General features: G+C 39.2%; 1 protein-coding gene across 8 annotated transcripts in view; it reads right to left on the reverse strand.

The window, feature by feature from the left end:
• KDM4C (lysine demethylase 4C) overlaps nt 1-12,540 on the reverse strand; it is a 451,309-nt gene that overhangs the window by 333,310 nt on the left and 105,459 nt on the right. For all 8 annotated transcript variants that reach the window (XM_079925522.1, XM_079925523.1, XM_079925525.1 and 5 more), the window contains one exon: nt 10,317-10,431. In XM_079925522.1, the coding sequence (XP_079781648.1) occupies nt 10,317-10,431 (115 nt within the window). The remainder of the gene's footprint in view (nt 1-10,316; nt 10,432-12,540) is intronic.

Here is a 12,540-nt window from a genome sequence, read left to right on the forward strand (position 1 = left end):
AACCAAACTATGTTCACTGTGATACCACGGCTGTCAAAAGAAATACAATTATTGAGCACAAAGTAGAGGAGAAACATTGGAAGGGAACACACTAAACTTTTTTGACAGCTCTTGTCCCTGAATGCCAGGATTATGAGTGATTTCAATTTTCTCTGTCATATAACGCTTTCCAACATTTTTTATATTAACATTTATATTAACAAAAAGGTAATTTTTACCTATAAAATTTATGTATTTATAATCATAGACTATAAAGAAAACTTAAAAGGGAAATTAGAAAGAGGACCCCCATACACACCCATCCATCCAGTACATGCATAGTTTAAAAAAAAAAATTTTTTTTCCCCAGCTCTCAAGGAGAAATATGCAGTATAAGACATTATATATTTTGGTCTTAAGGTTTGTCACTGTATTTTTCAAACTGTTCTGAATTTTCTATCAATTGTCTGTTAATAAATAACTGGATGACAAAAGCAATAGGCTAGCAAATTAATATTAAAGGAAAATCTCGGAAATACAGTTTAAAATATTTTATATATCTTAAGACGCAGGGACTTGAGTTCACATCCTAAGCCCACTTTCTGCTTGTACAATTTTGCCTGAGTTATATGTCAGAATTTATGGCATGATGCTCCCCAAATAACTCCATGACTTCTTGTTTGAGAACCTCTGTCTCGTAATGTGATTAGGTCTCTGAGGTTCATACCAGGGACAGAGTTACCTGAAGGTCAGTAAACAAGAATGGAAACTGTTACCTTGCCTGGAGATCCCTGCATCACCTATGTAGAGTGAGATCAGAGAAGGAATATTTTGCTAAATATCTTTAGGCAGAGGTTTTCAAAATGTTGTCTGGGGGCCATTGGGAGACCTCCAGATCCCATCAGGATCTGTGGCATCAAAACCGTTTTCACAATTATACCAAGACACTGTTCTCCTTTTTCACTCTCATTCTCGCATCAGTGTAAGGTAGAGTTTTCAGGAGGCTATATGATATTACAACAGATTAAATGCAAAAGTAGATATAAGAATCCAGAGGGGTTTTCTATTAAGCTCGATATTAGTAACTTGGAAAAAAAAATGTAAAATAATGCCACTCCTCTCACTAAACTTTGTGTGTAGGAAAATACAGTCACTTTTTATAAAAATAGGAATGTTATGTAACATTATTTTTAATGAATTAAATACTTTTAAACATTCTCAGTTTTAATTTCCCAATACAATAAACAAGGATAGATACAACCTACATAAACAAAAGCTCTTTGAGGTTCACAATAAATTATTAGAAATATAAATGGGTGCTGAGACCCGAACTACTGTCTCAGGATACTAGTGTTCAGAAAAACACACACTGAAGATCACTCTGACCCATCCCTCTTCCTCCTTACTCAAAGCACTTTCCAAGCCTCTTGCTATGACCAGTCCATCTGGTAGACCATTATCTGATCACACTTTCTAAAGCATGATTCTGATCCTATCACTTCCCTATTGAAAAATCTCAAACGTTCTTCAAGATGTAGAGAATGATAACCAAAACTACTCAGGAAACTCCATGATCTAGCCTCAGCCTATTTTTCTAATGTCACGCACTCATCAATTCTATCATTATTTAGGTGCATTATTTGAAGCAGATGCTATGACAGGGGCTGGGGCTGGAGAGTCTCTAAGAAATGATACCTGCCGTCACTGGACTCAGAGTTTACTGTGAGAGAAACAGAAATGATATAGGTATCCTTCATTTTCTGTACTAATTTTCCAAATACCGGCTGTAATAACATTTTTTTACCTAAAATTCACTGTCCAAATCAAAAACTCTCTATAATGACTTGTGAACGTCCACCAACAGAATGGTTTCAGTTGTATACAAATCTAGGTAAGATAATATAGACGGCAATTAGGTTGTATCTCAGCTCTTGTCCCAAAAGGATTATGCCTTGTGCCCAGATTAAATGTATTGGGCATCACTGCTATCATCTTCCAATCATTATTGGTGAAAATGTCTTCTGCAAATGTGGAAAAGCCTGAAAAGAAGGTAAGTGAGCATAAGAGTCCTAGAAAAGCCCACACATTAGAAAGACTTGAAGGGGATGGTGTGCAATGAGGGACAGAAGCACCTAAGACATGATCACGATATGTCCATACCTAACAACATAGCAGTGTTGCTCCTGGAAAGCTTAATCGTGTTACTCGAACCAACACCATATATGAAAAACGAGAAAAACTCCTTGTGCAGCGGACTGATAGCCATTCTCAGTGTAGGAGACCACTGAGTACCAGGCTGGTAGAGGAGAGGGTGGACACCTTCAGTGATCTGGAGGCAGCTGCAAATGGGAGGAACATGATTCAGTGAAGGAGCTGAGTTTCAAAGCAAGACTGGGAGACTTAAGAACAGTGAGAGACTGTACAAGTTGTGGATCATGGGTGAAGCTGATTCCCCTCACAGTGAGATGTGCTACCTTCCTCCAGTGAACTGCTGAAAACTATCATCGAAGATGGTTACGCACAAGGGGAACGGTCAGTCTCAATGCCATGCCATCTCATAGGTTTATTCAGAAGAAAGAAGTACTTAGACATAAAGCATCCAAAGAAGGCTAAATTACTGTGAAGTAGGAACCTTGCTGATACACTACTATGAAAACATCATCTCAAAGGGGCCACTGCAGACAACAATGCCTGTTAGGATATGAATGAAGTATTCAAATCAGAAAGCCTGGACGATGGAGGTGAGGCTTAGGGGAAGAGGTGTCTGTCACCACTCAACAAAGGGAAAATCTTTCAAAGAAGACTCTTGAAAACAGTGTTATCAAGAAGGTAACAGCCAGCTTAAGGAAAGCATGTGGGACTTCATTTTTAAACCTCAATTTAATGAACCATTATCATCATTAAAACGCTCACCACTATATACATGATAGGTGTTGTTAGAAATGCAGCCCCAAAGAGCACAGAACACAAGCCTGAATGACTTAATGTCACTGTACTAGTGTAAGTAAAAAATGTTGATGTCGATTCTTAGCTCTCACACACAGAACAAAGAGATGCACTCTGTCTTCAAAGGTCTGTGGAAGCATGGCTATTGGCTCTCCCAGAAATGCTCTACCTCCTTTTTCCCCTGCAGATATCTGTTTATTTTCATGTCCCTTAGTCGAACTGAATCAGCCCACACAGTTATATCGCTTTTTTCTACCTGTTCATCTTTTCTCTTTATCTGTCTTCTTTTTGTGTGTTTGTTTCCTGAAGTAACTCCCATGTTTCTTTTATCAGAGGACTTATTTTTTAAACGTACAGTTAGCAAAGGCTAATTAAAGCTTTCTCCTTTTTTTTTTTTTTTTTTTTTTTGGCCGTGCTGCACGGCTTGCGGGATCTCAGTTCCCTGACCAGGGATTGAACCCAGGCCCTTGGCAGTGAAAGGGTGGAGTCCTAACCACTGGACCGCCAGGGAATTCCTTAATTAAAACTTTCTTTATCAGTGGACCAGCCCTTAGTAAAACACAACCAAAAAAAAAAAAAGTTTCAGATCTTAGGACTCTTTACGCTTCTATTACTGTTTCCAAGGAATCACCTAGGGCCACCCAGGAATACAGGTGGCTCTATTTCTAAGTTCAGGACCTTCTTTACTTACAGAAGGTCACTGACATCACCAAATTTCATTTCAAGGTATCAACATAGTCAATCTCATTCTCCAAAAAACATTCAGAATTTCATCTGTATCTCAAAAAAGGTTTTGAGCACCCTTCCCCAAGAGCAAATAATTGTGCCTCTATATTAGGGGTTGGCAAACTTTTTCTGCAAAGGGCAAGACAGTAAATATGTTAGCTTGTGTGGGCCACACAATCTCTGCCACAACTACTCAACTCTCCCATTGTAGTGCAAAAAAGCCAGGCACACACAATATGTAGATGAACAATAAGGCTATGCTCCAATTAAACTTTATTTACAAAGACAAGCAATAGGCAGAATCTGGCTGCCAAGCCAGGCTTTGCATCATACACCCAAAGACTGGGCTTTGTCATGTCATGCCTTTGAAAGTCTTGGTATTTTGGTTTAAAAACTTGTAACTTGCTTAAATCATGTTACTACTGATACTGCTGCCACAGGCTGCTGCCCATGGTGTTGACTGAGATTTTTAAGTATATCCTAAGGAAATCAAGCTCTGAAAGCAGCAGTCGAATGAAAGAGGGGCCAAGACTCATTCCCTGGAATCTCCAGGCCCTACTTACTCCCTTTACTATCAAGGCTGATCGTCCTCAAGTAGGCCTTCATGAACACTCTCACTCCTAATTCCTGTGTTGTACCCAAGCCTGGATCAACACTGCAATGGCATCTCTTTTTGCCCCTTAACAGACTTGCCTGGTGCTGCAAGACAAACATCTGAGCAGAAGGGGCCCACAAACAGCCCCATCACCGGCCAGGCTGATCTCTCTCCCTCCCACCCCATAGCCACTATTCCAGGTCTGCCTCACCCTCCTCAAGATCAGGCTCACCAAAAAGCCTCCAAATTCAGTAAAAATACAAAGACTATTAAGTGCAGTCTTACCCTCAAATTTACCTAGTTTCATCCCCATTCTTCTCTCTCCTTCCTTTACCTGACTTGAACTTGCTCCTCTAGGCCAATCTCAGATGCCACATCTCCAACAAAAAGTCTTCCTTCAACACCAAGCTACTATAAGTGCCTCTGCTCTGGGCTCCCTGGAACCCCACACCTGCCTTTACAGCCAAGCTCATTACATCCTACTGCCCCTTTGCCCCTCAAGCCTGTGAATTATTGAGAACCAGGGTCCTTATTCATCTTTGCACCCTGCACAAACTGTTTCTCTTACCTTCCCCACACCTCTCCAAGAACTCCCATCCCCACCAAGAAAAGGTTATGGTTTTTCAACCCTTCTTTTAACGTTAAAGGAAAAAGCCATAACTAGAAATTGCGGGGGGGGAATTGAACTACAATTTGATGACTATAATCCCTTTCAAAATAATGCCGTGAACCATAACAAACCAATTTCCAATACAATTTAAACTGAGCTGAGCAGTTAAACAATGCAAAGATATAATAGTGAAGAGCAAAACAATACATGGGCTTTTATTCAGTGCACATTCATTGTGATAATTTCAAATGTTCCTGACAGTTACAAGTTATTACAGCACTCACTCTTCATCACTCTCCTTAATGCATTCTTTCTCTTGTTACTCTCCAGCTACCTCAAGGGGGCAAATACAAGTTATTTTTCATTTGCTTGAATTTAGTTGTCTTGAGTGTGACTGGTTTCATTTACCGGTAGCAGTTTACAACATCTCTCATATGTCTGTCTTTATGATACAAAAGCATTGAAAACGTCAGCTCAGTTCTCGAGCTACTAAATGCTCCTACAAAAATTCCATAAAATACTATGCCTTGTAGGTCCTACCAAAATGACAGATTCCTGGCTCCAAAACCTGTAAATAATGAGAATGTTTTAAAACTGCATGTTTACAAACCAGCAGATTTTGTTCATTGGATTTTAATAACTAAAGTTACTCAAATCTGAAGTCTAAAGTCAATGTTCCCTTGAAGCAATGCCATTGTGTAACTGGTTTTCAAACACAAGTGGTAAATTGATAAGCACTGCAAACCAATGTCCATCACCCTCAGCTGTGCTGTCAAAAATTATGTTATTTTAACTATCAAATGTGTAAAGCCAGTTCAGGGCAGTTTTATGTTGACTGTTCTGAAAATCGTATGCTGCTTCTACCTCTTAATTATATTTGCAAAAAGGAACAAAGAGGGGGCTTCCCTGGTGGTGCAGTGGTTGGCAGTCCGCCTGCCGATGCAAGGGACACGGGTTCGTGCCCCGGTTCGGGAAGATCCCGCATGCCGCGGAGCGGCTGAGCCCGTGAGCCGTGGCCACTGAGCCTGCGTGTCCGGAGCCTGTGCTCCGCAACGGGAGAGGCCACAGCAGTGAGAGGCCCGCGTACAGCATTAAAAAAAAAAAAAAAAAAAAAAAGGAACAAAGAGCTCAATGATCCCAAGGTATGGTCAGAAAAAAATCTTGGACTGCGTTTTATTTTATTTTTGAGCCCTGAGACGTGTAACCTCTCAGCCCAAGATCCAGATGATTCCTCAGCTCAGTCTTCCTTTTAGAAACCTGCAAACTTGCCAGGATACCACAGGGACGAAACCACAGAGAAGGCACAAAATAAACCATTAGCTCAGGGGAAATTTGTAGGTGACCCAGACCTAGTTGTACACATTTCCACAACTGTGAGACTGACTATACATAATTACTTCCTTAAAACGTGTGGGGAATAAGAGCACCTGGCAGCCAGTCTACTAGCCTCATAACTTTGAGAAAACACTTTAACTTTGCTGGGCCCCAACTGAAAATACCAACCATATTTGCTTGGCCTCACCCATTTCAATGGAAATCCCAGAGAAGCTGTTTTAATAAGATAAGGTGCCATCTTCTGTAAGGAAGCTTCACTACTAATGGCACTCATTTTCCTAAACATAAGTAACCATAACATGTCAAACTTAAAGAATATACCTGGAGTATAAAGGAATCACTCGGCTGTTCAGCAGAAAGTAACACAACATTGTAAATCAACTATATTTCAATTTAAAAAAAAAGAATATACTTGGAATTGAAATACCAAAAAAAAAAAAAAAAAGCAAAGACTTAATACAAGGTACACTCTAAAACTGGCTGGGGTTAGAATACACTAAAATGATCCTCTGGAGACCAATACTGAAAATGCTTCTAAAGCAAAAAAACTGTTAAAATCTCTCAGCATTTGAGATGGGGAAACACACTCACACATACAAGCACATGCATACATATACATACACACACTGACATACACACACTGACATAAAATAAAAGGCCACCCTGTTTGGGAAAAGCATCTTGGGAAGTTGTATAGAAATCAGCGATTTTTAGAAAGTGGCTGCTCTCATCTGCCGATCCTGGACTTCAACTGCAACATTTCCAGCCTGCAGCCAGCCCTGCCCGCTTCAGACTATCCCCACAATCTGAATTGGCCCTGGCCAGTCTATCCTGTTACTGTTTGTCCTGAAATCAGTGGGTTTTGTATGCTGATAGACTTGCTCGGTTTGTCTCAAGTCTGAAGTCAAGGGGAGATTCTGTCAGCAGCCAAGGACCTCTGTTCAGTCCTGAATGGCGGGTTTTTCCTCCAATCCCAGGACTTGTTCCTACACTTGGTGCTCCTAAGTGTATAGTTATACCACCCCTTAGATTGTCTAGTTAGTTAATATATTGTGCAGTGTTAAATACATTGCACCCTTAAAGCTGTTTGCCCATTTCACCTTTATTTCAAAAGTCTGAACATATGGCTAGCATATGCTTGAACTCTTGGTGAAATTTAAATGCTAATAAAATAGGATACCCAAAATTAAATAAATAAATGGCCAAAAGGAAATCATAAAGAGGTTATGTTTGTTTGGCAAGCTTATGAGTAACTTTTTTCTTCATTTTTTCTCTATTTTTCTACATGAGCATGTACAAACTTAAACAAAAATTCTCAACAGAGAGGTTACTTACACTACTGAAAATACGAAAGGGGGAAGAGAAAGGATGTTTTCCCTTTCTTTAACTTTTATTTTTAGTATTTCAAACATACACATATTCTAAACATCATGTATCCATCATCTAGCTTCATTTAACAATATTTTGCCAATCTTTATTCAACGAAAGTCATACCACTTTATTTCCTGGGGTATTTTAAAAACAAATCCGGGCTTCCCTGGTGGCTCAGTGGTTGAGAGTCCACCTGCCCATGCAGGGGACACGGGTTCGTGCCCCGGTCCGGGAGGATCCCACATGCTGCAGAGCAGCTGGGCCCATGAGCTGTGGCCGCTGGGCCTGGGCGTCCAGAGCCTGTGCTCTGCAATGGGAGGGGCCACAGCAGTGAGGGGCCCGCGTACCGCAAAAAAATAGATAAATAAATAAATAAATCCCAGGGGAATTCCCTGGTGGTCCAATAGTTAAGACTCGGTGCTTTCACTGCTGTGGCCGGGGTTCAAACCCTGACTGGGGAACTAGGATCCTGCAAGCCGCACAGCGCAGCCAAAAAAGTTAATTAATTAATTTAAAAAACAAAATAAAACAAATCCCAGACTGCATGTTATTTCACCTATATATTTTTCAGTGTGTATTGTCAGTTGACAAGGAAAAATATATATAGCCACCATGTCATCATCACGTCTAATAGGACAACAGTAATTCCATAGTATCATCTAATACCCGGCCCATTTTCAAAAATAAGAATGGTCCTTTCAATAACAGTGTTCAACAACTGAAGATCCATATAGAAAAACTAAAACTGTGCCACTACCTCATATCCAGAAATGTATTATAACGAACTGTAACTCAATAAGAAAAGCATGACAAAAAAGAAAAACATACAAGAGGCTTGAACAGGCATTTTGATAAAGAGGAAATCCAAATAGCCAATGAACATAAAAGAAAAAAAATCATGATGCTATTTAAAACCACAAGAACCTGCTACATACTCCCATTTAATTTTAGAATGTCTAATGTCAGGGAGGCTGTGGGGCAATGGAAGTAGCAAACACTGGTATAGAAAGGTGTAAAGTGGAAAATAGTTTTGTTCTAAAACTACCCATGTGTATACCCTATAACCACTCCTTTGGAGGAAAAGTAGGAGACTATAATAGGTAAAGGGGACAGATAGGGGAAATCTAGGGTGCCTGTAATGTTTTCCTTGATGTCAGGGATGGTACATAGGTATTCACCTTACAATAATTCATGAAGCTCTAAGTTTATGTTTTATCCACTTTCCAGCTTGTTTTATATTTCAAAATATAAACAGTTTAAAAATAGTACAATAATTGACTCGGTCAAGGATTATCAATGGAGGCAAATTCACTGGGTGAAAGGCTATTGGGAACAGGATATTCAACTAGCCTCTAAATATTACCCTATAGCACACTTACTAACTTTAAAGGGAAATCCCTGGCGGGATCCTTCATATAACCTTCAAAGCAGGTTATAAAGAACATTACTGGGAAAATCAGGGATCTTTGAGTATGGTTTCTATATTAGATGACATTATATAAACGTTAAATTGCCTTATAACTGAAAGAAACATGCTGAAATAATTAAGGGTGAATTGTCATGATGTCTGCAACTTACTTTCAAATGTTACAGCATAAGGACAGAGAGACAGAGACACAGACAGAGTGATAGAGAAACAAAAAGCAAATGTGGCAAATATTAACAACTAGTGAATCCATGTGAGGGCATCCAGGTGTTCACTGCATCACTTCAACTTTTTGGTAGGCAAGAAATTTCTCTAAATAAAACAATGGGAGAGGGAATAAAAGGTTTCAAAAAGAAAAGATTTTTTTTAAAAATAGGATTTCAAGTAGTATCAGGGGAGGCAAGAAGGATTAGATTACATCAAGCAGATTATGCTCTCATGAAAAATAACTGGAAAAACTGTAATATGTACTTTTAAAAAAGAAAAAATTCTCACAATTTGTGTGGGGGGGATAAAAAAGAGAATATAAGCATGTTTTGTTTTGTTTTTGCTTTACACATTCATTCATTCATTCATTCATTCATTTTTGGTTGTGTTGGATCTTTGTTGCTGCACGCAGGGTTTCTCTAGTTGCAGCAAGCGGGGGCTACTCTTTGTTGCAGTGCTCGGGCTTCTCATTGTGGTGGCTTCTCTTGTTGTGGAGCACGGGCTCTAGGTGCGCAGGCTTCAGTAGTTGCAGCACACTGGCCCAGTAGTTGTGGCTCGCAGGCTCTAAAGCACAGGCTCAGTAGTTGTGGCGCATGGGCTCAGTTGCTCCGTGGCATGTGGGATCTTCCCAGACCAGGGCTTGAACCCGTGTCCCCTGCATTGGCAGGCGGATTCTTAACCACTGTGCCACCAGGGAAGTCCTATAAGCATGTTTAATATAACTTTTTCAAATGATTAGGGGAAAACTACAGGAAGAATACATATTACAATACTGCTTTTGCCTTAAGATGGTACTATTATGAATAATATTCCCTGTTTTCCAGGTATTTTTATAATGTGCTTTGCTTTTAAAAATTTTGAGTGTGATTTGAAGATCAGCCAGATAACCACATACTATATTACTGTTGAACAGGCTCACATATTTGTACAATTAGCTGGTTTCAATGTAAAAAACAGAAGCAGCAGAAATCATACTGATGTGTCTTTATTTCCTCTTGTCCTGTGAAGAATTATGGGTCACACAAAGCACAACAAATGACTGCTTCTCGACCACTGAAAACGGTAACAAAAATAGTAACATGAAATGATGCTTTACAAAACCCACTGTAATAGAAATATACCTCATCATATATGCTCCCATTAATGTCTGCACCATAGATAGGTGCCACGAAGGTTAAGTTCTTCCAGTACTTGCGCTCCAAATCTTCATAATCCAAGTATCTCGGAGTACAATACCTGGAAAAGGGAGATGAAACAAAGTACAAAACAGTAAGACAATTTTCAGATTTTCCCTACCCATTTGATTTAAATCACTTTCTAAACAAAATTCTATCAAAATGAAAACACTGCAGCAGCTCATGGTGTCAAATCTGACAAGTAAATATATACATGTGTTTATCATAGATCTCTGAAGACTCTAAGATTCCTAAATAACTAGATGAAAACCTCATTTTTTGATGAATAAGAAAAATATTTTTATGAAAGTATCAACAATAGAAAACTACTTAATATTATTTTAGCTTTCAAAATATTTTCTAAAATCTTTAACCAATTATACTATACTAGGACATTTTAGAGATTTACATGTAAAAGACAAACATATAACTTAGAATAAAAGACTTACAAAGACAAAACATATAACTTAGAATATATGTAATTTGTTATATATAATTTAATATTTATTATTAATTATATGTAATTCACTTAAAATTTCTTATATTTTTCTATAGAAAAATTGACAAAGGACAATCTCACTAAAAATCCAAGAAAGTAAAACTAAAATAAGATATTCTGCACCTATCAGATTGGCAAATGCTTAATATATAAATGGTGGTAAAGAATGAAACTTCTCTTACACAGCTGGAGTCGGGGTATATACTGGTATCAGAGTATAATTTTTCAATAGCCTTAAAAAATGTCCCTTTGGGCTTCCCTGGTGGCACAGTGATTGAGAGTCCGCCTGCCGATGCAGGGGACACGGGTTCGCACCCCGGTCCGGGAAGATCCCACATGCCGCAGAGTGGCTAGGCCCATGAGCCATGGCCGCTGAGCCTGCGAGTCCGAAGCCTGTGCTCCGCAACGGGAGAGGCCACAACAGTGAGAGGCCCGCGTACCACAAAAAAAAAAAAAAAAAATGCCCCTTTGAACCTAAAATTCAACTCTAGAAATTCATCTCAACATAGAGATGTATACAATGATATATGACCCAGGATGTTGCTGCAGCATTAACTGAAACCTCAAGCTTACGTCCAGCAACTAGGACTATGTTAAATAAAAGAACACAAAATAAGGCAGATCTTTCTGTATATTGACATTAAAATCTTTCCACAGTGAATAAAGCAGATTACAGAACAGTAAAAATACTATGATCCTATTTACATAACAAAAAGATCTGTAGGGCTTCCCTGGTGGCGCAGTGGTTGAGAGTCCGCCTGCCGATGCAAGGGACACGGGTTCGCGCCCCGGTCCGGGAGGATCCCACATGCCGCGGAGCGGCTGGGCCCGTGAGCCATGGCCGCTGAGCCTGCGAGTCTGGAGCCTGTGCTCCGCAACAGGAGAGGCCACAACAGTGAGAGGCCCACGTACCGCAAAAAAAAAAAAAAAAAAAAAAAGATCTGTAACTGTACATTAAATGGCCAGAAAGAAATATACTCTAAACTATTAATACTAATGGTTATCTCTTACATAGGAATTACAGAAAGGTACTTCTCTGTATTATTTGGATTTTGAACAATAATCTTATATTATTACCGAAAAAAAAAACCCACAATGTTTCTACAGGAAAAAAAAATTAGCAAAGAAATCAACAAACTGAGAAAGCAATGGAACACACATAGTGAAAAAGGTGTTTAGCAGAAGCAGCAATCCCTATCAAGCCTACTGGACATTTTAGATTGAAGAATTATAGAACAAGCAACATCTACATCTACTACACTGGGGATGCCAAACTGGTTATCTAAGCAATAAGCGAGAATGCCAAACAATTTAACAACTGGATTTGAAATAAAGAGTAATTTACAGATTTAATCTCACAGGGCAACCAAAAATAAAAAGGATGGGCGTGAAAGAATCCACTCCACTTCATTCTAATGCTTTGATTAGAGGGTTCCAGTAGTAACAGACATTCCAGGCACAAGCTAAACAAGCTAACCAGAGGTCAGAGTCAGGTGACAAAAAAAGGTAGCAAAGATGCTGTTTATTATGACTTCTAAAGAAACTTCTTAGATTTTAGAAATTGAAAGCCTAAACTGCCTTTCACTATGAGAAGACCTAAAGAATCTATCACCATATACTCACCCCGTCAGGATAAATTTTTAGCAACCCATAACTCTAAGAGAGAAAGCT

Source organism: Stenella coeruleoalba (assembly GCF_951394435.1).
Source record: "Stenella coeruleoalba genome assembly, chromosome: 7".
Lineage (NCBI taxonomy): Eukaryota > Metazoa > Chordata > Mammalia > Artiodactyla > Delphinidae > Stenella > Stenella coeruleoalba.